The sequence below is a fragment of the Myotis nattereri genome, assembly GCF_964212035.1.
Source record: "Myotis nattereri genome assembly, chromosome: 2".
Classification (NCBI taxonomy): domain Eukaryota; kingdom Metazoa; phylum Chordata; class Mammalia; order Chiroptera; family Vespertilionidae; genus Myotis; species Myotis nattereri.
This window is the reverse complement of record NC_138076.1, coordinates 93,944,661-93,972,015: the sequence shown is the minus strand read 5'-3', so window position 1 is coordinate 93,972,015 and position 27,355 is coordinate 93,944,661. Positions and strand designations below refer to the sequence as shown.

Here is a 27,355-nt window from a genome sequence, read left to right as displayed (position 1 = left end):
TTACAGAAACTTTCATCCCAAAACATCAGATTATACATTCTTCTCCAGTGTACATGGAACATTCTTAAGGATAGACCATATGTTAGGTCACAAAATTAGCATTAACAAATTCAAGAAAATTGAAATTATACCAACCACGATGCCTTGAAATTAGAAATCAACTGCAAAAAAGGAAATAAAAAAACACATATCCGTAAAGATTAAACAACATACTACTAAAAAATGACTGAGTCAAAGAAGAAATAAAAGATGAGATCAAAAGATATAGTGAGACAAATGAGAATGATAATACAACACATTAAAACTTCTGGGATGCAGTGAAAGCATTATATAATTATAGGCCTATTTCAAGAAACAAGCCCTAACCGGTTTGGCTCAGTGTATAGAGTGTCGGTCTGCGGACTCAAGGGTCCCAGGTTTGATTCCGGTCAAGGGCATGTACCTTATTTGCAGGCACATACCCAGTAGGGAGTGTGCAGGAGGTAGCTGATCAATGTTTCTCTCTCTCATCGATGTTTCTAACTCTCTATCCTTCTCCCTTCCTCTCTGTAAAAAATCAATAAAACATATTTTTTTTAAAAGAGAAACGAGAGAAATCCCAAGTAAACAACCTAATATTATATGTTAAAGAACTAGAGAAAGAAGAATAAAAGCAACCCAAAGTCAGAAGTTAAAAAATAATAAAAATTATAGCGGAATTGAATGAAATAGAGAATAAAAAGACTATATAAGTTAATAAAACAAAGAGCTGTTTCTTTGAAATGATGAATAAAATTGACAAACCCCTGGCTAGACTCACTAAGGAATAAAAGTAAAAGACCCTTATAAACAAAATCAGAAATGACAGAGAAGTCACCACAGACATCATAGATATACAAAGGATCATACTAGAATATAATGAAAGACTATGTTACCAAATTCAATAACCTAAAAGAAATGGATAAGTTCCTAGTATTATATAATCTGCCTAGTCTACTAGTAAATCATGAAGAATTGGAAAATATAAATAGACTGATCAGCAGTGAGGAAATTGAAACAACCATCAAAACCTCCCCAAAAAAACAGAAGTCCAGGACCAGATGGCTTCACTAGTAAATTCTACCAAACATTCAATGAAAATTTAAAACTTATCCTTTTCAAAGTCTTCAAAAAAATTGAAGAAGAGTCCATCTTTTTTAATACATTTTATGAGGCCAATATAATCCTAATATCAAAACCTTGCAAAGATAACACAAAAAAAGAAAACTACAGACCAATATCTCTGATTTATAAAGTTGCAAAATCCTAAACAAAATACTGCAAATCAAATATAATAGTACATAAAAAAAATACATCACGATTAACTGGGGCTCAGTCCAGGGTCACAAGGTTGGTTCAACATACACAAATCAATTACTGAAATGCACTATATTAACAAAAGAAAGGATAATCATATGATCTGATAAATAGATGCAGAAAAAGCATTTGATAAGGTCCAACATTCATTTATAATTAAAACACTCAATACAATAGGAATACTGAGGAGAAAATAAACAAATGGGATTACATAAAAATAAAAAGTTCCTGCACAGCAAAAGAAACCATCAACAAAATGAAAAGGGAGCCCACTGTATGGGATAACATATTTGGCAATAATATATCTGATAAATGGTTAATATCAAAATATATAAGGAACTCATACGACTTAACAGAAGGAAGACAAATAATCCAATTAAAAAATGGGCAAAGGACCCAAATAGACACTTCTCCAAATAGGACTTACAGATGGCCAAGAAACATATGAAAAAATGCTCAGTCACTGATCATCAGAGAGATGCAAATTAAAACGACAATGAGGTATCACCTCACACATGTCAGATGGCTACCATCAACAAATCAACAATGACAAGAGCTAGCGAGTATGTGGAGAAAAGGGAACCCTAGTGCTCTGCTGGTGGGAATGCAGACTGGTGTAGCCATTATGCAAAAACAGTATGGAGTTTCCTCAAAAAATTAAATATGGAACTGCCATTTGACCCAGAGATCCCACTTTTAGGAATATATCCTAAGAAACCCAAAACACCAATCAGAAAGAATATATGCACCCCTATGTTCATAGCAGCACAATTTACAATAGCTAAGATCTGGAAACAGCCCAAGTGCCCACCAGTAGATGAGTGGATAAAAAAGCTGTAGTACATTTATACCATGGAATACTATGTAACCATAAAAAGGAAGACTCTCTTACCCTTTGAGACAGCATGGAGGGACCTGGACAGTATCATGCTAAGTGAAATAAGTCAGTCAGAGAAAGACAAGTATCACATAATCTCACTTATACCTATAACCTCAGTAACAAAATAAACTGATGAATGGAGTAGATCCAGAGACAAGGAAGCATGAAACAGAGTGTGGAATCCCTGAGGGAAGGCGAGGGAGGGTGGATGGGTGGGAGGTAATCAACCAAGGACCTTGTATGCATATATGCATGGCGCATGGACACAGACAATGGGGTGGTGAGGACCTGGGGTGGGGGACAGGGGTGGGCTGGATGGGGTCAGTGGGGGAGTGGAGGGAAATATGTAATACTTTCAATAATAAAGAATTTTTTAAAAAAAGAAAAGAAATATATTAAAAAATCAGAATAGAAAGAAAGTACCTCAACATAATAAAGGGCATATATGATAAACCCTCAGCTCATATCATATTCAATGGTGAAAAACTGAAAGCTTTTCCTCTAAGATCAGGAACAAGACAAGGATGTCCACTCTCGCCACTCTTATTCAGCATAGTGCTGAACGTCCTAGCCAGAGCAATAAGGCAAGAGAAAGAAATAGAAGGCATTCGGAGAGGGTCTTGAAAGAAAACCAAGATGGTGGCATAGGTAAACACCGGAGATTGCTGCCTCGCACAACCACTTCAAAAATACAACTAAAAGACGGTACGGACATCACCCAGAACCACAGGAAGGCTGACTGAGTGGAAATTCTACAACTAGAAGGAAAGAGAAAAGCATACCGAGACTCAGAGGAGGTGCGGTGCAGAAGTAAAATACTAAGGTGCAGAGGTGCATGCAGAGCAGGCTGGCGGCTGAGGGCATGGTTGTCGTTTTTCAATCGGGAGGGAGTCTCAGGCTCTGAGCTCCAGTTCCAGGCGAGTCTCTGAGGACCCAGACTCAAACAGGAGAAGCGGGACTGTCTGGCATCGGTCGGAACTCGAGGGCAGCTTTCTCTCTGAGGTACTTGCAGCAATTGCTGGAACACTGAGAAGCAGAGCCTCTGAAGGCAGGACTGAGAGCAGCCATAACTGCTTGCTCCGCCCGCCCTGTTGATCCCCTGGGACCCACCCTGCCCAAGCCTTGCACGCAGGCATTTGCTGGATAGCAAGCTGCTGGATATAGAGTTCAAAACCACACTTTTAAGGTGTTTCAAGAACTGTCTAGAAGCCGCCGATAAATTTAGTGAGGCCCTCGAAAAGACTGGTGAGACCGCCAATAAATGTAGTGAGATCCTTAAGAAATCTAATGAGACCCTCGAGGTTGTGATAAAGGACCAACTAGAAATTAAGCATACACTGACTGAAATAGAGGATATTATACAGACTCCCAACAGCAGACCAGAGAATCACAAGAATCAAGTCAAAGATTTGAAACACGAAGAAGCAAAAAACACCCAACCAGAAAAGCAAAATGAAAAAAGAATCCAAAAATACGAAGATAGTGTAAAGAGCCTCTGGGACAGTTTCAAGTGTACCAACATCCGAATTATAGGGGTGCCAGAAGATGAGAGAGAGCAAGATATTGAAAACCTATTTGAAGAAATAATGACAGAAAACTTCCCCTACCTGGTGAAAGAAATAGACTTACAAGTCCAGGAAGCACAGAGAACCCCAAACAAAAGGAACCCAAAGAGGACCACACCAAGACACTCATAATTAAAATGCCAAGAGCAGCCAAAACCGGTTTGACACACTGGATAGAGCGTCGGCCTGCGGACTGAAGGGTCCCAGGTTCGATTCCGGTCAGGGGCATGTACCTTGGTTGCAGGCACATCCTCAGTAGGGAGTGTGCAGGAGGCAGCTGATTGATGTTTCTCTCTCATTGATGTTTCTAACTCTCTATCTCTCTCCCTTCCTGTCTGTAAAAAATCAATAAAATATATTTTTAAAAAATAAATAAATAAATAAAATGCCAAGAGCAAAAGACAAAGAGAGACTCTTAAAAGCAGCAAGAGAAAGAAAGGCAGTTACCCACAAGGGAGTACCCATACGACTGTCAGCTGATTTCTCTACAGAAACTGTCAGCAGGCCAGAAGGGAGTGGCAAGAAATATTCAAAGTGATGAATGCCAAGAACCTACAACCAAGATTACTTTATCCAGCAAAGCTATCATTCAGAATTGAAGGTCAGATAAAGAGCTTCACAGATAAGAAAAAGCTAAAGGAGTTCATCACCACCAAACCAGTATTATATGAAATGCTGAAAGGTATCCTTTAAGAAGAGGAAGAAGAAGAAAAAGGTAAAGATACAAATTATGAACAACAAATACACATCTATCAACAAGTAAATCTGAAAATCAAGGGAATACATAATCTGATGAACAGAATGAACTGGTGATTATAATAGAATCACGGGCATAGAAAGAGAGTGGACTGGCTATTCTTGGGGGTTGGGGGGAAAGGGGTGTGGGAGATGCGGGAAGAGACAGGACAAAAATCGTGCACCTATGGATGAGGACAGTGGATGGGGAGTGAGTGAGGAGGGTGGGGTGGGAACTGGGTGGAGGGGAGTTATGGGAGGAAAAAAGAGGAACAAATGTAATAATCTGAACAATAAAGATTTAATTAATAATAAAAACAAAGTTTGAGGACCCCTGATATATATAAAAGGCTAATATTCTAAGTGTCTGACCATCTGACCAGTCACTATGATTTCACTGACCACCAGGGGGCAGATGCTCAACGCAGGAGCTGCCAAGTTGCAGTGACTTGGCAGCATCAGTTCTAGGGTGTGATGCACCCCAAAACCAGAGAGGAGGAAGACCGATTCCTTGCGGGGCTGCACAATTCGACATTCAGCTGTAGGATATGTTGTTGCAGGGGCACTGTTGGACCTGAATCTGGTTTACTGCACACTTGCATTTGCATTCCACACCCTGTATGACAGCAACTTTGCAGAGTGCCCTCTCGCACTCCAGGACCCCTCGGGGAATGTCCGAGAGCCGGTTTTGACCGCATCCCCGCAGGCCAGGCAGAGGGACCCCACCTGCCAGAGGTACCCTGCTCACTCAGCAGTTGCTGGGGAGGGACCCTGGGAGGTTGGCTCCAGGGCATGTCTGGCCCATCTCGCCCAGTCCCGTGCCACCAGCCACCTTCTAATTAATTTCCTTTCAGTGTGCACGAATCCATGCACTGAGTCACTAGTCCTATATAATAAAACTCTAATATGCAAATCAACCAAATGGCGGAACGACTGGTCACTCTGATGCACACTGACCACCAGAGGGCAAGAAGCTCAATGCAGGAGCAGCCCCTTGTGCTCAGTGTGCTCCCACAGGGGGAGCACCGCTCAGCCAGAAGCCAGACTCACAACTGGCCAGCACAACGGCAGTGGCAGGAGCCTCTCCTGCCTCCGCAGCAGTTGGACATCCCCTGAGAGGTCCTAGACTGCGAGAGGGCACAGGCCAGGCTGAGGGTCCGCCCCACTACCCATGCATGAATGTTGTACACCAGGCCTCTAGTATAAAATAAAGCTGAATAAATAGGGCTGACAGTTACTAAGTGTGGAGCAGTTTACATAGTGTATCTCCTAGATTTCATTATCAAAATATCATGAATGGAGAATCCCAGACTTTAAAAGGTTAAGTCCCTTGCTGGAGATCATGGAGCTAAAAAGTGGCAGATATGGGATACAAAGCCAGGCTTTGTAATTTATTGAATTTTAGAGAGAGAGAGGAAGGAAGAGGGAGAGAGAGAGAAACATAGATGTGAGAGCATAACACCGATGGGCTGCCTCCTGCATACCCCCTACTGGGGATTGGGGATGGAGCCCACAACCTTTTGGTGCATGGGATGATGCCCAACCAACTGAGCCACACTAGCCAGGGCTTATTGAAATTCTTGGATGTCTGACAATCACCCTTCAGTTATATATTCCCTTTTGGAACTTCTTATTTTATCTTTAAGCTCTTTTGATGCTCTATTTTACTTAATACTTCCATGGTGAAACCAATATTACCTAATTTAAGTAGCAAAGTGGTCAAAATATATTGTTATTGCCAAAAAGAAATATCTCAGACCCTTCTTAGGCATGTTGCTATATTATATTATGTTGCCATATATTATTACATATCACAAGAATTAAAAACAGAAACAGAAGCACCATGCATATAGACAAGAGAGAGTTCCAAGTAAGCCAGTGAGAAAGAAGAATTAAATCTTCTGTGTTCCTTGTCCCTACAACTAGAATGTGCCTTTATGATACTAAAGGATCTATTAGAGCACCTCATTTATTAATAGGAAATGACATATCAAGCCTACTTATTCATTTTATGTTTATTTTACCCTTCTTCTGTACTAAAATTGTCTGTATGTTAGAGATGGGAATGAAGTTGAGGATACCTTATTCTGCTAGGAATGTCATAGCAAAATGTCACAGACTGGGTGGCTTAAACAAGAGAAAGACTGGAAGTCCAAGATCAAGATATCAGAAGGATGAGTTTTTCCCAAGACCTCTCCCTTTTGGCTTGCAAATGGCTACTTTCTCATTATGTTCTCCCATGGCCTTTTATCTGTGTTGTGCATCATTTCTCTCTCTCTCTCTCTCCCTCTCTATTCTTATTAGGACACCAACCATATTAGATCAAGACTTATCTCTATGACTTCATTAAAACTTAATTACTTTCTTAAAGGCCCTATTTGCAAACACAGCACATTGTGGATTAGAATTCAAACATAAATTGGGGAGGGGGGGAGGGGAAGAATTCAGTCTATAACATGGGGAATTTTGTGAAAACCTCTGTTCTCAAACTTCCTAAGACAGATCCACTCATTTTCTCAAATGGTAAGTTAAATTACAAAGTTTTTGCAATGGGTATGCACTTTTAAAAAATCCATTATTTCTCTTTCTATGCGATGGTAGTGTCTCTCAATTATTTTTTATTGTAGTAAAATATATATAACATAAAATTTGTCATTTTAACCATTTAAGTGTACAATTCAGCAATGTTAAGTACATTCACAATCTAGTTGAACCATCACCTATATTCATTTCAAAACTTTCATCATCCTAAACAAAAACTCTGTAATCATTAAGCAATATCTCCTCATTCCCTGCTCTCTCAGCTCCTGGTATTTCTAATGTATTTTATGTCTCTATGAATTTGCCTCTCCTGATATTTCTTGATTCTTTGCCTACAAAGCAAATAATGTTTGAACTTGAAGGGACCTGGTAGACCAGGTACCTCTTGGCACAGATGAAGCACAAAGACCAAGCAGCTTATTCAGATTGTCATGCCTGCTTAATGGAAAAGCAGTCTCAAACTCAAGTTTCCTGACTGCCTGTCTCTTTCCACTAAAATGTTTGACATCTCTAGAATGAGTCACAGAATGAGAATCTGAAGCTTCACTGTCCATTACAGTCGCCACTAGTCACATATGGCCATTTAGCACTTAAAATGTGGCTTGTTTAATTGAGATGTGCAGTGAATGTAAAATGCGCACCAGATTTTGAAGTCTTAGTGTGAAAAAAGTAACAAAATATCTCATGAATAATATTTATATTGGTTATGTTAGAAATGATAATGCTTTGTAATATTGTGTTAAATAAGCTGTATTATTGAAATTAGTTTCACCTGTTTATTTTTTAAAAGTGATTACTTGAAAACTTAAATATATGACTGACAGTATATTTCTATTAAACAGCTCTGGTCTGAGGATTTATATAAGGACAAGCCTCTCCGACTCTTTCATGTCCGCTCCTACGTCTACCCCCGATGTACATGGTGGGGTAGGGAGCGGACGCAGGGTGGAGAGGGTCGATGGGGTAAAAGGAACATCTGTAACATTTTCAACAATAAAGATAACTTTTTAAAAGTAGATTATATGAATACATGGAACACAGTTTATTATTATTTATCAATTATTTTCCATATAAACAACTGTAAATTAACTTTTTACCAACCCTGCACAATCTCTATTCTTTAGAAATATATATCAGGAAAAAAAGACCAGGAGTATTCAAAGTTGGCCAAACTCTCAAAACTGGTTTGTCCATTCACATTATTGGTTAAAAATTAAAACAAATAAAATACTTGGAAAGGCGTTGGGTGTTTAGCACAACATTTCCTTGTGGGAAAAAGAACATTAAGGTTGTTTCTGTTGCAAATAACAGGAAGAAAGCAGAACAAGCTTAAATAAGAAAGACAAGCTCTGTAAGGTTAATGGAGTGGCGCAAGGAACCCAAGGACAACGATGCAGCTGGGACTCAGAAACAGACTAGAACTGGGCCTGGAGCAGTGTAGGGGGCTCAATGAGTCCTTTCTCTCCCCATCTCATCTCTGTGATGCAGACTGGCTGTTTTGGGTCCCAGTACAAGTGATGATAATGATAATGATGATGACTACGACAAGAAACAGTAAATACTTAGTATTTGCCAGGCACTGTGTAAAACACGTTATATGCATTAACTCATGGGATCCTCATTAAATACTCATTTAATGTATTTTTTTTCCATTTAACAGATAAGGAAATTGAAGTATGGATAGGTAAAAAAAATTACCTAAAGCCAAGATTAGAATCAAGTAATTGGGTGATTAACAATATGTAACATAGATCTTATTGTAAAGGATGGTTACCAACAAGAGTGCCCAAATTGCATCTCCTAAAACAACAGCATTTGCTTCACAGGGTTGCTCTGAGGCTTAAATAAAATATTTTGTGTAGATCTTTGTAGAGTTCCTGATATACAGCATGTGTTCTGTGGGTGTCAGCTGGCGGTGTTATCTTCTTTGTTCAAAAGAGCAACTATACTGAAAGTAGTATTTTCATCTTGATTTCAATTTATCAGTGGGGGAATTCAGATTTTCAGGACACGAGTTAAGGACTCAATTCAGACATAATCAGCTATTTCCAGAGGGGAGTAATTTTTCAGTCAGGGGTGGCTCCCTGGGGATCCATCCCTATGAATTAGGGACAGAAAGGAAAAGTGTTGGGGGGCAGGCTACCATTCGAAGTAATATATGCTACACTCTTTCAAAGGAATGAGTAAACATTACTCTGGCACCAAATATCACCATCACATTTTATTTACTAAGCCACTTTAGCAACTTAGAAGTAACACTGAAAGCAGACTTGTATATTCTGAGTTCCCAAATGAGTCTTTTCTTTTATGGGCTCTGTTAATTAGCAATTTTTAAACAACATAAACAATAAACTTACAATGGATTAAAGAAAATGGGGTTTATTGTTCTCACATAAGCAGGAGTTGGGAGAAAGGGTGAACATTTCTGAGACTCAAATAGACTTTCTCAAGGTTGCAAGATGGTTGCCCCCAGGCAGCAACTGTTAGAGGTCTGCTATAGGGCATGTGAATAATCAACTTCTAACGGGACATAAACAATTTAGTGGATATCATAAGTATACTCTTTACAGAGCTCTATCTAATCCATTTCTAAAAATGTTACACCATAGATAGTAGGAGAATACTTTTTAAGGGAAATCACAAATTACAATAGAATATAATATAATTTCAGTCTATCAATTTCACAACAGAGAAGGGTGCATCAAGTTTCTCATGCTCGGAAATCTACTGTGGCCTTTTCCCTGAGTCAGAACCAGAAGTGAAGGCAGTGGCTAATTTCTTGAGAAGAAATATCAATCCTATTAAAGCTTATATCACAATGCATTCATACTCCCAGAAGATAGTGTTTCCATATTCTTACAACAGAAGCAGAAGCAAAGACCATGAGGAACTGGTAAGTGCTGCTTAATTATTTTTATCATTAGCATTTCAGAAATAAAATAATATTTAGTTTCAAGAATTAAAAACTCCTCTAGGGTTTTGGCCTAACTCTACGAGGAGTAACCCAGGGGGGAAAGTTCATTGCATGACTGTAAAGCACGGGGGTCTTACACTGAGGATATGACCTTCAGTCCAGCTGATGGGCTTTCTAAGAAAAATATCACACTCCTTGAAGGTCAAGAGGGAACCATTCCACCTGGATGTGAGTTACATGTGAAGCCATATGAGCAAGGACCAGGATGAGAGTCTTAGGAATTATGCATCTGCTTTGTGGTCACTAGCTTTCTATAATAGCCACCACAGATCAAGTCTCAGCACAACACTCATCGATTTGGTATCAGCATTAGGAATTGGTTGCATGCTGACATCTCTAACTCCAAAGGGTCCTATTGAAAGCATCTCCAATTGCAGTGTTGAGGCAAGAGCAGCCCCTCCCCCTTTTTTGGAATGTAGTGGACAATACAGTATAAGTAAAGGGAATGATAACATGCTATGATGCCAAGGAACAGATACAATTTCAGCCAAATATTGAAAGATGGGATTTCTATATATGGACAGGGAACGGAAGACATTCCAAGCTGAGAAGATGGTGTTTCCCACAAGAAGTATGTTCAGGGGATTGTGAGAGTGCCAAAGTGAAAGGTGATACCATCAGAAAGTAGGTGAGGTCAGCTTGTGAAGATAAGGTCAGCTTATTTGAAAGCCAGAATAAATTTACATTTCATTCTATAGACAATGGGGTTCCATTCACATTTTTATTTTCAATAAAGGAATGGCACAGCATCGTACCCACTGATATTCCTCTGGGTTATTCAAGAGAGTGACAGTGAGCACCATCCAACTTCAGAAAAGATCTGGGTACGCTAGAAACAAATATAGGGGCACATGGGACTTATGATCTTGCTTCATAACCAAAAAACAGATACTTTTTTATTGGATGAGTCTTAGGGAGTTACTAGACATTTTACTCAAGACTAAAATAAAGTTTCTGAGAAGGATGAGAAGGGAATCAGGCACACTTAGGTATAATATTATTTAGAGAACTTGGATTTAAAGTTTGGTGATAATTTTATCTAGGAATAGGATAGCCTCAAGTTGTTTGCCTTTGAAATATAGTTATACTTCATTTTATAAAGTTAATAAATTCCTATAAAAGGCTGATGAGAATTATTTTTTTCTTCAAGTTAAACACAATTTTCAAGGTATTATAAGAGTTTACGGTTAGAGTCACTCAATTGTGATTTCCATAAAGCAAAACAGATTTTTTTGAAGTTAATTTATCCTTCTTGATTTACCTTTGGGTAAAAGCAGATTTTTTCATACATACAGTTTTTCCAAATTTATTGAGACATAACTGACATATAAAATTATGTAAGTTTAAGGTGTAAAATGTGATGATTTGACACACATATATGTGAAATGATTACCACAAAAAAGTGAGTTAATACATCTATCATCTCACATAACTACATTTTTTTCTTTTGTGGTGAGAACATGTAAGATCTACTCTTTATGCAACTTTCAGGTATATAGACAATATTGTTAACTATAGTCACCATGCTGTATATTAGATCCCCAAGACTATTTCATCTTATAATTGGAAGTTTGTATCCTTTGACCAACATCCCCCCATTCCTCCCACCCCCAGCTCCTGACCACTGCCATCCTACTCTATATTTATTCATGTATGTAGTCTGAGTCAATTAATATATGATTGAATTTTTTAGAAACTTCCACCTGTCCTGTTTTAAAGTTTTACATTAACTGAAATTTCATATTCTATTGATTTCAGTATCTACTGGCCAGTGAAGCAGCCCAGGCTATTGAGAATATTAGTAAAGATACCAGATATACATATGGCAGTGGCTCGGAAAGTTTATGTAAGTGTTTCTTAAGATCTTAGAAAACTGAGATATTTTTAAAAATCTGTGTTTGGTTTTTCTGTATAGATTTAATTTTCCTAAATGGAATCTTTAAACAAGGTCACATGTAAAACAATTGGATTATAACAATTACAAATGGAAGCATAATAGCTATGACAGCACTGAACAAGCTATATTAACAAGTGAATATTTAAAAAGAAGACAAAATTCTATTTAGGAAATGTGCTCATTGCTCTAGAGTAGGGATTATAGAAATGGCATCACACTAGTTGAGTGAAGCAGAGAAGGTAATAAAGGGTGAAAAGAATATGTAAGCAGTCCAAGGCCACCCTGTAAGGTTGTGCAGGTTGAATACTGTACACATCTAGTGTATAACCATTACACTAGTTGCCTTTTAGTGACAGTCTGTGCCCTAGAGTATAGTACACTATAGTTGAATGTCTTTGGTTTCTATCACAGTGACGAGAATATGTATGTGGCAAACTCTTAACAAATATTCTAAATATTTGTTGAGGGATTCCTTTGTAGGTACAGTGGGATAACAGACAATTATTTTACTTTTTTGAAGCTGGAGGGGCAGATTAGAGAAGAGGAACAGAAAATAAACCTGTAACCAAGAATCAGCAAATCATGACCCGCAGGTCATATCAGCCCACTGCTTGTTTTTGTATAGCCGGAAAGCTAAAAATTATTTTTCAGTTTTTTTAATGATTAAAAAACAAAACAAAAGAAGAACAAGATTTTGAGACCTTTGAAAAGTATATGAAATTCAAATTTCAGTGTCAATCATTCATTTGTCTGTGGTCTATGATAATTTCATGACACTAAAGTTGAGTAGTTGTGACATAGACTATGCTGGCCATAATGCCTAAAATATTTACTATCTGGTCCTTTACATAAAAATTTTTCCATTGTTGATATAAGCAATTAAATAGTAAAATATAGTACAATTCCATTGATGAGTAAAGACAATAAAATAGGCTTATGGGTTTGAGAATGACTGCAGGAGAGAGAGGCTATTTGGGTATCGTTCTTTGGAAGGTCTCTCTCTGTAGCTGACATTCTGGGAGACCTACCTGATACGTGGCTTCCAAACAAAGATGTGAGGGAAAACCCGGTAGAGGAAATAGCATGTAAATAGGTATGATCTACAGGGCTATAAAAAACACATGCATAGCAGTAATCACACCAGATGCCCTATTAATAGAAAGTCCAGACAGGAAATTTCCCCTTCCTTCTCAGCAACCCAAAACTGTCTCAGAAAAAACTGAGGCCATGCGGTATCGCTGTCTCTTGTGTCACTGATCCATTTACTGCTGCGTTATCTGACTTGGGTCCCTGCTCTGTCACAGAAAAACCCCACAACTTCCTTTCACAATTCAGAGCTTTCTTGATTCTTATCCTCTTCTCTACTAATGTTCCCCAAAGCATGACCACAGTGCCTCAGGGCTAGAGGAACTTATAGAGCAAACTTCCTGTTATGATGAAATCAGTCCATCTCCACTCATTCATTCATTCTTTCATTCATTCATTTATTCAGGACACATCTATGTGTATGTGTATGTAAGCATAGGAGAATGGTTAGAATAAACAGCAAATATTGATAATGGCTGTCAGAAATATTTGCTGAATGAATAACAATTAATCCACTGTTGATGAATATTTTTCAATATTAAAACAATGTTTCAGTAAACGCCTTTGTATTAATTCAAGTGTAAGTATTAGAAAGAAGCAAAAATGATCACTTTGTATATTATACTAGAGGCCCAGTGCATGAAATTCATGCACTGGAGAGAGGGGGTCCCTCAGCCTGGCCTGCGCCCTCTCCAAGTCCGGGAGACCTCGGAGGCTGTTGGGCCTAAACTGGCAGTCGGATATCCTTAGCATTGCTGTGGAGGTGGGGGAGGCTCCTGCCACTGCTGCTGCGTTCATCAGCCCTGAGCCCAGCTTCTGGCTGAGCAGGGCTCCCCTTGTGGGAGTGCACTGACCACCAGGGGGCAGCTCCTGAATTGAGTGTCTGCCCCCTGGTGGTTAGTGTGCATCATAGAGACTGGTCATTCTGCCCTTCAGTTGATTTGCATATTAGCCTTTTATTACATAGGATGGTTGTCTACATGGAAAACAGTAGAAAATTCACAAAAAATATTAGTAACAGCCCTAACACGTTTGGCTCAGTGGATAGAGTGTCAGCCTGCAGACTGAAGGGTCCCAGGTTCGATTCCAGCCAAGGGCATGTACCTTGGTTGCAGGCACATCCCCAGTAGAGGGTGTGCAGGAGGCAGCTGATTGATGTTTCTAATTCTCTATCTTTCTTCCTTCCTCTCTGTAAAAAAATCAATAAAATATTTTTAAAAAATATTAGTAACAATTAAAAAGTTGAGTAAGGTTTCTGACTATGAACTAAATATAAACAACTCTACAAATTTCTTATATACCAAAAATAATCAGGTAGAAAATAAAATGAAAAAAAGATCCTATGCAGCCACTATGGAAGACAGTATGGAGTTTCCTTAAAAAACTGAAAATGGAACTCCCATTTGACCCTGTGATCCCACTTCTAGGAATATATCCCAAGAAACCAGAAACACCAATTAGAAAGGATATATGCACCCCTATGTTCATAGCAGCACAATTCACCATAGCTAAGATCTGGAAACAGCCTAAGTGCCCATCAGTAGATGAATGGATTAGAAAACTGTGGTACATCTACACGATGGAATACTATGCTGCTGTAAAAAAGAAGGAACTCTTACCATTTGCAACGTCATGGATGGAACTGGAGAGCATTATGCTAAGTGAAATAAGCCAGTCAATGAAGGAAAAATACCACATGATCTCACTCATTCATGGATAATAGAGACCATTATAAACTTTTGAACAATAATAGATACAGAGGCAGAGCTGCCTCAAACAGACTGTCAAACTGCAGCGGGAAGGCCGGGGAGGGTTGGGGGGCAGGAGGTAGGGGGGTAAGAGATCAACTAAAGGACTTGTATGCATGCCTATAAGCATAACCAATGGACATAAGACACTGAGGGATAGGGGAGGCTAGGGGACTGTCTAGGGCAGGGGGATAAAATGGACACATATGTAATACCCTTTGTAATACTTTAAGCAATAAAAAAAAGATCCTACTTCCTCTATATATGTACATATATATACATGCATACATATTACATATAGGTACATACATATATGTGGATTCATTTTTAAATGTATATATGCATGTACACACACAAATCCATATAATCTATATATGTTAAAAACCTAGAAAATTTTACTGGTGTACATAAAAGAAGATGAACAAAAGGAGAAATCTGCCATGTTTTTTGGTGGGAAATTAATGTAAAAAATGTGTCAGTTGTTCTAAATTAATTAGTGCATAAATCCCAATTAACACTAAAATGATTTTGAACTTCATTTGAAAGAATACATTTAGTAGAAGAGCTTGTAGAATTCCGAAAAATAAGACTAATGAGAGAGACTTCACCCCAACCAAATATTAAAATACATTAGAAACCTCAAATATACAAGGAGATGTAGTATTTCATAAACAAAGCATTTCTAACCAGTTAAGAATGTTAGATTATTCAATTAATAGGGTTGAGAAACCTGATGTTACCTAGAAAAATAATTGGATTACTAACGTATTTTTCTCCAAAATAAATTCCAGATAGTGAAAATATTTTTATATAAAAATCCAGTCATAAACCAAGTTGAAAGCTAAATAACCAAATAAGAAGAAAAACTTCTCCCCATATTACACAAGGATAACACCAATGTTGCTTTTATAAACAATCTATAAATTGAACAAAATAGAAATGAGTAAGAATTAATAAAATATATATATAAACATAGACAATAAATGTATCAAACAAAACATTCAATTCACTGGTAATAAAAAAAACATAAAGCAAGACGATTTGATATTATTTTTTCACCCATAAAATTGCAATAAATGCAAAATTTCATGGATAATGTGGGAGGGAGAAGTGGGCATATTCATACCTTGCTAGTGCAGGTATAAATTGGTGAACCTTTTGAAACTATTTGACAACATGTAGAATAATTGTAAAAAGTACATACCCTTATGCTAGCAATCTACTTCTAGGAAATAATATTCTAAAGAACAAAGAAGCAGTTATGTATAAACAAGGTTGTTCATTGTAACGTTGTTTATATTACTTAGAAATTAGAAAAATCTAAAGGTCTCAAATAGGTATTTAAGCTGTAACCAGTTTGGCTCAGTGGATAGAGCATGGGCCTGTGGACTGAGGGGTCCCGGGTTCGATTCCGGTCAAAGGGCATGTACTTGGTTGCGGGCACATTCCCAGTAGGAGGTGTGCAGGAGGCGGCTGATCGATGTTTCTCTCTCATCAATGTTTCTGACTCTCTGTCTCTCTCCCTTCCTCTCTGTAAAAAAATCAATAAAATATATTTTTTTTAAAAAATAGGTATTTAAATTAATTTACATCCAGCTTTACAGTGCAATGCTATGAGTTAAACATTATTTGAGCTCATCAATACATAAAACTGGTCACGACAGATATCATGTTTAGAAATGTTACAAAACAGAATGTATAGAATGATCTTATGTATGTAGAAAAAATATTAACTTAGAAAATTTTAAAAATTAAGTTAAATTTTTTTTTTTTTGGTTATAGCCTTCACTACAAAAAAAAAAGGCACTAAGACATTAATGGTGATTATCTCTTCTTGGTAAAGTTATGGATAATTCTAATTTTCTTCCTTAACCTGTTTTCCATCAATCTCCATTGTTTTTACCAACAATGTATATTACTTACTAATCAGAAAAATGCAAAGCAATTTTCATTTTTAGGGAAAAAACACATTTTGTTAGTTAATTTGAAACATCTGTATTTTGAAAAGTAATTTATTTTTCTTCTTATAGATCTAGCTCCTGGAGGTCCAGATGACTGGATCTATGACTTGGGCATCAAATATTCCTTTACAATTGAACTTCGAGATACAGGCAAATATGGATTCTTGCTGCCAAAGCATTTCATCAAACCTACTTGCAGAGAAGCTCTTGCTGCTGTCTCTAAAATAGCTTGGCATGCCATCAGGAATGCTTAATGCTCTTGATTTTTACACTCTGTTCTCACATTTTAATTTACCAATTCCAAGACCAAATCATTGTACCAGTTTCTTTTTTAAGTTTTATCAATAGTTTTGGTAAAAGGTTTTCTTATTCCTTGGTTTTGTCAGAGAACAAAATAAGTGTAATAAATAAATTCACATTTTCCCCTTTTGTTTAACTTGTAAGAAGCTAGGTACTGAGTTTTTTTCTTTGATTCATGATGTTTGACTAACTGTAACCGGACAACCAATGGGCCCTGGCTGCTTGTCACTACTTGAGCTAATTGAGAAGAGACAGGGTTGAATCATATATGAGTGTTTATTCCAATAAAGCTGGCAGCATGGGAGAGGGAGAGCAGCAGGTCATCCACAAAAATCTGCTCTGCCCCTCCCCACAAGCCAGCTGCTTATATTGGGTAGAGGGACAAAGATTATGTAGGAAAGTAGGCAAGGCATAATGGTTACAGGCCATGTGGGTTTGGGGGTCGTCCAGGGACTAGGACTAAATTGTTTAATTTTTCCATAATAGGTAGTTCTGGAAGAAGGAAAATGAACTGCATTCTGATGTAGGCTCTCATATCCCAGGAACTACATCTTTCAGCCAGGTTAAAATGTGCTTTCTCTCATCAGAATAGAAAAATCATAGTTAACAGAGCATGATTAATATTTTTTATAACTATAGCTAGTTCCCAATAGTCTATTTCTGCCCCTAACATAACCACTTCAAGTAATTTTAATAACTAGTTTAATGCAAATGATTAGACCCTAAACATGAAAAAAAAAAGGTTGCCAGAAATACATTAAATATTTTTGCTTTAATTTTCAACAAATTCTGCTTGTGCATTTAAAAACACAGCCGTGCTTCCGTTCGCGCCACAGGAATAGACAGACCATGGCCCAGAAAGTGGAGTGTCAATAACAGAATAAACGTTTCCTGTCGCTCCAGCTCAGCGTTCATTAAACTTTGTAGAGCCAATGAATGTACTTACTTTCGACAACAAATGTGGCCTTTACCACATTTACAACAGCTTATTGCAAGATCTAAGAACTAATGTAATAAAAGAACAAAACTCTCCCTCTTAAAATATTTTGATTGATTTCAGAGAGGAACGGGGGTTGGGGCGTGGGAATTAATGATGGACAGAATCATTGATCGGCTGCCTGCTGCACACCCGCACTGGGGACCCAGCCCTCAACCCGGGCACGTGCCCTGACCGTGAATGGACCCTGACTTCCTGGTTCACAGTTTGACGCTCAATCACCGAGCCAGGCCGGCTGGGCGTAAAATCATTTTTAATTGGGAATTTGAGATCCTCTCCAGGAATCTCTCACCAAAACCAGCCAATTCCCACTGCCGCCTCCGGGGGCGGTGGAGGGCGTGTCCCCGGAGGGGCGGTGCCTGCGTGCTGACGTCTAATTTGGCAGCCGGAAGCTGCCTCGGCCTATAGAAACAGGGCAAACCCTCGACTTCCGGCGGCATTTTGAGGCGATCCTTCTGGTGCCTGGAAGTGTTTTCGTTGGCTTTTCTTACTTCCCTGCGTCTCTTTGTTGTTTTTCTCTCTACGTCCCAGTCTCGCTTGATACTGGCGAAGCGGCTGGCGAGTTCCGCTTCTCAGCCGCCCCCGGGCCCCCTCGCCAGCCGAGGGCCGGTTCCCGGGAGCCGCGCGCGCATCTCCTTCTTGTTGTCCTCCCGGGGCCACGCGCGGGGACAGAGAGTCGCATCCCCTGCTCCTCAGAGCGGTGGCGGCGGCGACGCCTCCCGACTGTGCCTGCGAAGGGAGCTCGGGGAGGAGGTAAGCTTGAATTGTGTGCTTTGGTGCGGGTATCGGGGGAAGGCGTCGGGCGGACCCGGGCTGGGAAGGCCCGGGGCCGCGATTTTGAGCCCCTTGAGCATCCTTCTCTCCGTTCTGCAAAGGCTCCTGTGCTCAGGTCTCCTTTCCCGCCCTCGTTCTGATCCTGGTGAGTTTATCTGAGGAGCAGGTGGATTCAGACCGAAGGGCCGTATTTGAGGTGGGCTTGGGAGCCCTTGCGTGGTATCCGCTTTTGAATGCAGTGGAAGGCTGTAGGAATATAGTTTTAGATTTAGAAGCCCCCCCCCCCCTTTTCTTTACGCATTCCAGGCTTACTGGGGGAAAGTGTCTTCCTTTGGTTGTATTTGGTCTTACTTCCCGGCACTGGGACCTTAACGACGTAGCCCTCGGAGTTGAGTGCTACTTGATCATCACATTCCCTAGGGGGGCAGTTTTAGCAACTACATGGCAGAAACCCGGAAGAATGAAAGGAGAGGGCCTGGTGTTTGGCGTTATCTGATGTATGGCAAAATACTTCATGTGGCTGCAGGATTATTTGGAGTTGATATTAAATGATATTGGTAGGATCTTGTCTGTGGAGTGGAGTGTCAAGCTATTCAGTTATTTTGCGAGGTTTTCAGATAATTTGAACTACTTTGAAAATTATGGGCATATGCAATCTCTTCAGGTTTTTGGTCTTGTGAAAAAAATAATTTACAAAATTTAGAAAAGATCTTCACACCTCAAGTTTTCAAAGTTCATGATACTGTTGCAGTAAATCTAAATATATTTATGCAGTACAATCCAGGCATAATTAGCAGTCTCGTTCTGTAATATTTGAAATTACTGTCTTTAGTACCTAAGCGAAAGTATTTTGGAGAATTTTGTGGTCAAAATCTATAGATTTTCAAATAATTTACAATTTCTTAATGAAGTATTTAGATTGTAACATAACAATTTCAACAAGATACTGAATGTTGATGCAGGTACTTAGCAAATTGTGTCTGTAAAAATAGTTTCAGGGGAAACTAAGATTGGATCTGGTAGGATCCAGTTTTATCAAATGCATGACTTTTACTGGCTTCCTAATTATTGGTGATTTGAAATGAACATTGATTGCATATTTTAAGATATGCAAATCCATCCAATTTCCATATCTGTAAACCTGCGGGCGGGCGGGTGTTATTTTAACTCTGGAACAAATTATCAGTGTTACTTTGTATTATAATATGCATTGCTTTTACATATAGAAAGCAAAGTTGTTTAACTTACAGGTATTTGAAGAAATGGTTTTCAGTGCTCATTACTTTCCCCATCTCCCCCAAACCTCTCTCCTTGTCATATAGAGTTAGAACTGTTTCAGCAGATACTTAGTAGCAGTTGAAACGCTAACTTGTGTTGATATATAAAGTGCCTTTTATTCTTTTCTTTGTGTTTTTGTTTGTTTGTTTTGTATTTTGCAGTTCTATTTACTTCTCTTTAGTTACCAGAAAGGGATTTTTCTGTGCATAGTCTTTTTAACAAATTATTTTTTCTGCACAGTGCAGCAGTTTTATTGCCTTGTTCATACCTGTGTAGTCAGGTTAGTTTGGTCACTTCTTTTTTGTGTTGTTTTTTTGTTTTTGTTTTTGTTTTTGTTTTGTTCTGTATGGGAATTTGGAGGCTGGCCAGTGGTAAATTATGTCCAATGAGACAACACTAGACCAGTACTATGATCCCAACTTACTCTTTGGCTGCATGATGTTTGTGTGGATAGCAAGATCTAGTTTGGTCACTTCTGTTCACAATTCAGTTTGGAATTGTTTTAGTCTCTTTGCATATAAGTGATGTGCAAGATTGTTTTAGAAAGTTCTTTTTAAAAAATTGTACCAGACTATGCATCAAATAAATCTCAATTTTTTCTTTCAAAAATATGAAATATAAATGTGAAGAGACCTAATATTTAACATAACCCTTTTTATTTTAGAACTGCAGTAGATAGGGATTTATTCTACTACCAGTTAGTACATTTATGTAGTTTTAATTGTTTAATTATTTGACGATTTGCTAATATTATGCTGCTGCTTATCAGATTATGCTTTCATTTTTGCTACTGGAAGATGAGACCTCAAAAAGATGTAGTTAAGGATTGAAGAGAGCATACTAGAACTGATACATGTTTTATTGACAAGATTTCAGTCATTAGACCTCAGAAATAATTGTTTACAAAGAGGCTGCTGTATGTTTTTTTTTTCTCAGTCAAATTTTGTAGTACGAATTACAAACATTATGATGTTTGTAAGTTTTTGAGGGGCGGACAGTTCCTATTTATTGAGACTGCTTTATTGTGTCTTAATGATTCAAACTTTATCCCCTATTTTTCTTTTTCAATTGAAAAAATATAATGACCTCTGATCTTTTATTAACTCTGAAAACGAAGAGGAGAAATAGGAAAATACTGTAACGATAGACTCACGAGTGTCACTCTGGTTTTAATAATGCTGCTGTTTGGGAAAGATAGAGTGTGAAGTGTGGTGGCAACTTAAAACCAAAGAAAAATTTGAAAACCAAACTAGAAAGAAAACCTTCAAGGACTCTGAGCTAGGGAAGACTTTAATATTTGCATTTTAAAAAAGTTTATTGTTTCTAATTTTTCTTATACTCTGAAACATTTACTTCTTATTGAAGCCTTTGTAGATTTTAATTGAAAAAGCCACTCTTCCCCAGTCAGATTTGCATTTTATTCTGTTGCGGTATTTATCTTCCTTTGTAGGCCCAAATTTTTAGATTGAAAATCCTAATTAAGTCACACTAGTTGGTAACAGTTTTAAATTCATTAATTACTATATATGAGTAAATGCTTTTCTGGTGTACTTTAGATTATGTGTACATATTTAGAAAATTGGATATCAAATATTATTTTTTGTATTTGCAAGCATAAAGCATTTATTTATCTATGCAAAATCATGAATGTTTCAGTAATATTTAGTAATATTCGGTAATATTTAGTAATATTCAGCAATATTTAGATAACTTGTTGACTACCGATGAAAGTTCTTAGATAGATGATCAGAAGAATTCCTCTTTCTTTCATTTAGAAAACTCCGGTTCCTACTTTTCCCCCTTTGCTTCAGATTTATTTTTTATTTTTTTTAGTCTAGGATCTCCCTGTAACCTAGACCTGGTACTCAAACTCACTGGGGCAAGGTCTGACACTGTTGGCCTATGAGAAAAGAGGAGAACACACCTTTACTTCATTGCTATTCTTTAAGTTGGTGGACTCAACAGTAGCTCGAAGTAAAATTCCTGGGATAAGCACTATGTAGGTGAATCTTGAGATGTTCCTACGTCACCGTAAAAGCAACTTTGTCTCTGTGTGAAGGAACTTTTTTAGTGGCAAGAATACAAGGAGAGGGGCAATATGGAATTATTAGTCATCACTTGATAGTGTTTAACATAGCAGTCCAAACCCTTTGAAATCTTTAAAGCTTATGTTAGGGATCTGGAATTGAAGAGAAGCTGGGAGAGTATACTTTCCAGCAGGTCAGGGAAGGAGAACAGTGCTGATCCAAGCCACAGGTTTGGAGAAACAAGAGTTAATACCGGGAGCCCTCAGAAAAACAAGAAGCTGACAGATGACCATTGTTACAAGTATAATAATAAATAGCTTGTTTTCCCAACTGTGGCACCATTGGAGGAGAGTGTATTGGGGATGAGGGCATGTTGGGAATAGGCGTTTTGAGGACAGAACTAACCATTTCAATTGATAGTGGAGAGAAAAAATTGCAAGGTTAGGGTTAGTTTTCTTTGAAGCAATATGGTGGGATGGGTGCCTCTTTTCCACATTCCACATACTAATAATAGCTAATATGGAAATTTTAAAACTCACGTGATTTTAAGTTTATTAACAGATGTTTTTAAAATTAGTGAGTGAGCATTACAATGTAATCTATATGTTAATATTTATAGTAACAAAATGAAACTTTAAAATGTGTTTTTGTTCTAACTTTTCCTATATACTTTATTACATATGTACTTTTCAAATTCTGCTCATTTTTAAATTATAAAATAGTGGTTTTCTTGGTTAATCAAAGCTCTACATTTTCTACATATTTCTCATCTCCACTCATATTGGCTTTAGTTCTTTATGGTCAGTAAAACAAATGGACATACGAAATTTTACCAACTTTTCCTCTGTAAATTCACATTTGGACTGAGAATAAGCCCAAGAAAAGTTAAATCAAAGATTGTCTTATAATACTGAGTACATGATGTAGAGTTCACTGTATAGTTTTTTTACTTGGAAAATAGGGAGGAGGGGAGAGGGAGAGAGATAGAAACATCAGTGATGAGAGAGAATCATTGGTCAGCTGCCTCCTGCACGCCCCCCACTGGGGATCAAGCCTGAAACCTGGGCATGTGCCCTGACCTGTGTCTTAGAAGATAACTTCTATTTACCTATATTTACTTGTGACCTCCTATTCCTTTCTTTTTGTTCTGAGAAAAATCCCTTATAATTTTACAGTGTTATCTATAGTTTTATCTACTTGCAAGTTATATGCTATGTGCTCAGTTATTTTAAATTAAAGAATTTTACTGTTTAGCCTCTCTCTCTCCCTCTCCCTCTCCCTCTCCCTCTCCCTCTCCCTCTCCCTCTCCCTCTCCCCCTCCCCCTCCCCCTCTCTCTCGTTTTTTGTTAAAGTAGTACAAAATGTCAAAAATTAGAAGGAAAGTCACAGTGGAAAATACGAAGACCATATCTGAAAGCACATCCCGAAGACCCAGTGTCTTTGAGAGACTTGGACCCAGCACTGGCAGTACAGCAGAGGTGAGTTGTCACTTGTAGTCTCAGGGGTTCTCTTGCAATCCTTTTTTTAAAATACCGATTTTGTATAATAAAGGTGAACTGGTTGTAGGTATGTTGGTTCAGTACATTTTTAAAAAATGTGTTTCATTAAGAGACTTGAAAAGAGTGATAGGGTTTGTGGGTTTGTTTGTGGGGGTTTTTTCTCTGATGTTTTATTATTTGGGGAGTAATGTATATCTCAGGTTAGCTGCAATTTTGATAGCATTTATTTTAATTTTCCACTAGCATCTTTTGTCCAGAAATAAATATGAAATTTACATAGTAATATCTGTCTCTTAGACACAGTGCCGTAACTGGCTGAAGACTGGCAACTGCCTCTATGGAAACACATGTAGATTCGTACATGGCCTTTCACCCCGTGGTAAAGGTTATAGCAGCAATTACAGAAGGTAAATTGAGAATTTTGAATTGTTCATATACAATTAGAAAATGGCTTTTATAGTTTATCTAGTATAAAAATCTGAAATAAAACCATATATTTTATCAGATTTTCTATCTTGATAGTAGTCTTGTTGATGTAATCAAAGATAGATAAGATCTTTTTAGTTTTAAATTCAAGGCTAATAAAATATTTGCTTTAAAGTTAACTTCTTTGTTCAATATTTACTTGTTTTGACAATAGATCTTTTTTATAATATATGTGTGGCTTACTTAACCCTCCCAATTATGTATTAAACTGCTGCTAAGACAGAATTTTATTGAAATTTAAATAGGATATAATTTTAGCTTTTTAAGATGTTCTAAATTTGAATCTTGATGACAAAAGATAATCTAATGCGAACTCTGAAGGTTAAAATGCATTTGCCAAATCCTATCGCAGTGTATTAATGTAAATGAAAATATGTATTTATATAATGATAAATGGAGCTATTTTGAATATCACATGCCTTTAATAATGGCAGTACTAAATTAATCTTTCCTGATAAAGACCTTTTATTTTTCTTTTGGTTTCCTTATGATGATTTTATTATGGTTGGTGTTTAAAGATGTAGCTTATGTAAAGATTGTCACAAAAAGTTTAAACTTGATTGGTAAAGAAATAATTTATCTAGTTTTAAAATTGGGTGTACTGATTGCTTTGGCTATAGGAATAGTATAAAAATTGAACATTAGGATTTGGAGATTTTTTTTGTGTATATATAGGTTTTCAAGTTTAATTGCATTTAACATATTTTATTGATTTCAGAGAGGAAGGGAGAGGGAGAGAGAAACATCAGTGATGAGAGAAAATCATTGATTGGCTGCCTCCTGGGGATCGAGCCCACAGTCTGGGCATGTGCCCTTGACCAGAATTGAACCCCGGACCCTTCAGTCCACAGGCTGATGCTCTATCCACTGAGCCAAACTGGCTAGGGCTCCAGTTTACTTGAATTTAAAATTCAAACTTTCTGTTCACTTAAATGTTTTATATTTTCGTTTACTTGTGATGCTGAATATTGTCTTATTTGTATTTAGATTGTCATTTGTCTTTTCTGTTAATGAGAGGAGATTAGTCTTCATAAGTTTAATTACCTGTATAAACACCTGGTAAACTATTTCAGTAATATTGTTTTGTTTATATTATTACTACACTTTTAATAATGCTTTAATTCATCTTTGAAATTTATTACTAACTGAAAAGTTTTATACAGGAGACAGTTTTGAGGAAAATGGCAAAGAAATTTGTCTAAAGTGGAAAAAAATAGTATCATACTAGACTTAGCATAAAGGAATTTTTGTTATGATTTTGCTCTTTTGTGTATTTTTTTTCTTATCTGATAACTTGTATTTGTGTAATTTACTTTATTTGTAGGAGAGAAATATAGTCATAATGTGATTCAAAGAAGGAAAGAAAAGCAATGTATTTCAGATAATGCTTATTTAGTCAAAAGACGTTTAAGTCATTTATTGAGCATTCATGGTATATAGAGTACACTGTTAGGTGCTGTTTAGGATAGAAACAGATTTACAATAAATTTTTGTTATATGCAGGAAACTAAGACAAAAATTTACATGTACATCATAATTATAATTGAAAGGATTTATGTACTGGTTTATAATAAGAATTCCATTTTTTAAACATATATATTTTTTATTGATTTCAGAGAAGAAGGGAGAGATAGAGATAGAAACATCAGTGATGAGATATAATCATTGATCGGCTGCCTCCTGCATGACCCCTACTGGGGAACGAGCCCACAACCTGGGCATGTGCCCTTGACCAGAATGGAACCTGGGACCCTTCAGTCGGCAGGCTGACACTGAGCCAAACCGGTTAGGGCTAAGGAGTTCCATTTTAAGTTCAGCTTTAACTGTTAAAACATTTAATATAGATGTATAAAATAAACATGTAAATGTTAATTAGATCCTTTAAAGTGAGTTAACAAATTATTTCTTCACTGTGATTTGTATTAATGATTGATACATTAAAGGAATTGATATGATCGATCAACTGTTACTTGAAATAGATGTGAATATTTATGTGATTTGTATTTATCGTTTGAAGGTATTATATGTAATATTTTTTAATGGCTAAAGAGGGGCATATTCTTTAACTTATATTGCCTTCTTTTTTAAATGTTCTGGGAATATTCTTTAAAGGCAGTATGTTTTCTATCTGTTTTGTTTTTCTTACTTAGTAATGGTGTGAAATAACTGAACAGCCATTTATCAAATTTCCAATTTAAATTATAAAGCCTTACCAGTGTTGAATATAAATGTGGGTATTTTTTTTTAAATCCAGAGCAGAATATAAAATCACTGTCTAAAATATTGCTATGAATCATTTCTTTTTATTATGAAATAATTTTAAATTTAAGAAAAGTTATAAGAATTACACAAAACTTCTCTATTTAACTTTGATTCTTAAGAGGCATAAAGTATTTTCTCAGTTGTTGATGTTGCATCCAACTAAATACATGTGTAGATGATTATACTGTTGCTTTTAGATTAATTTTGCAGTGCCATGGCTTAAAACTTTATCTTCCTACTTTTTTGTTTTCAAATATAACTAATACAGGGTGGGGCAAAAGTAGGTTTATGGTTGTGAGTACTCAAAACACAGAGTTTACTCTTATTATTTATTAGTTATTGTATATCCCATATGAACAACTGTGAACTTACTTTTGTTACACCTTGTATATTTATGTGATTAAATTGCTAATTACTAATTGTTTTTTTCTCAGCTCAGACATAGTTTCTTATTCATGTTACCAGTACCTGCCCCCCCATGGAATTTTAAAGTATACATTGGATTGGTATTGGGAGAAAATTTGCTAAATGATGCTCATATTATTTATGTTAATATTAAACTGAAACAAATTAATTATTTTTTCTGAAATTTAGGAGCCATGGGCAGTTAGAAAAATTATATTGAGATTTTTGAGTTTATTTCTGCAAATATATTCTTATAAAATGATATATAAATATAGATTTTTGCTGTTTTGTTTTTGTTTCGTTTTTAAAGGTCACCAGAAAGACCTACAGGGGATCTTAGAGAAAGAATGAAGAACAAGCGCCAAGATATGGACACTGAATCTCAGAAACGAAATACAGAGGAGTCATCCTCACCTGTTAGGGTAGGAATAAATTTCCCAAAGTAAAGTTAAATTTCAGTAGGGACCTATTATTTATCTTCTATTTTAAATATTATCTTGTGTGGTAAATATATAGTAAATGTGTATTATTGCATTACAGTGTTCTGTATAGATAATGTAATTTAGAGAATAAAAGTCCTCCGGCAAAACTCATAATTCTGATTG

At 37.0% G+C, this 27,355-nt stretch overlaps 2 protein-coding genes across 7 annotated transcripts in view; both read left to right on the top strand.

Moving 5' to 3' along the window:
• The window catches only part of CPB2 (carboxypeptidase B2), a gene marked incomplete at both ends in the record, with an annotated part of 60,283 nt that extends 43,307 nt beyond the window's left edge, over positions 1-16,976 (top strand). The window contains 3 exons of the mRNA XM_081083915.1: positions 9,747-9,949; positions 11,789-11,876; positions 16,792-16,976. Of these exons, the coding sequence (XP_080940041.1) occupies positions 9,747-9,949; positions 11,789-11,876; positions 16,792-16,976 (476 nt within the window). The remainder of the gene's footprint in view (positions 1-9,746; positions 9,950-11,788; positions 11,877-16,791) is intronic.
• A 1,408-nt stretch (positions 16,977-18,384) lies between these two features.
• The window catches only part of ZC3H13 (zinc finger CCCH-type containing 13), a 114,395-nt gene continuing 105,424 nt past the window's right edge, over positions 18,385-27,355 (top strand). For 2 of the 6 annotated variants that reach the window (XM_081083010.1, XM_081083006.1), the window contains exons 1-4: positions 18,385-18,772; positions 23,454-23,576; positions 23,895-24,004; positions 27,061-27,172. In XM_081083010.1, the coding sequence (XP_080939136.1) occupies positions 23,460-23,576; positions 23,895-24,004; positions 27,061-27,172 (339 nt within the window). In that variant the 5' untranslated portion in view covers positions 18,385-18,772; positions 23,454-23,459. Of the gene's footprint in view, positions 18,773-22,564; positions 23,577-23,894; positions 24,005-27,060; positions 27,173-27,355 lie in introns of those variants that run through there. The other 4 variants (XM_081083009.1, XM_081083007.1, XM_081083011.1 and 1 more) reach the window with 2 other exon arrangements.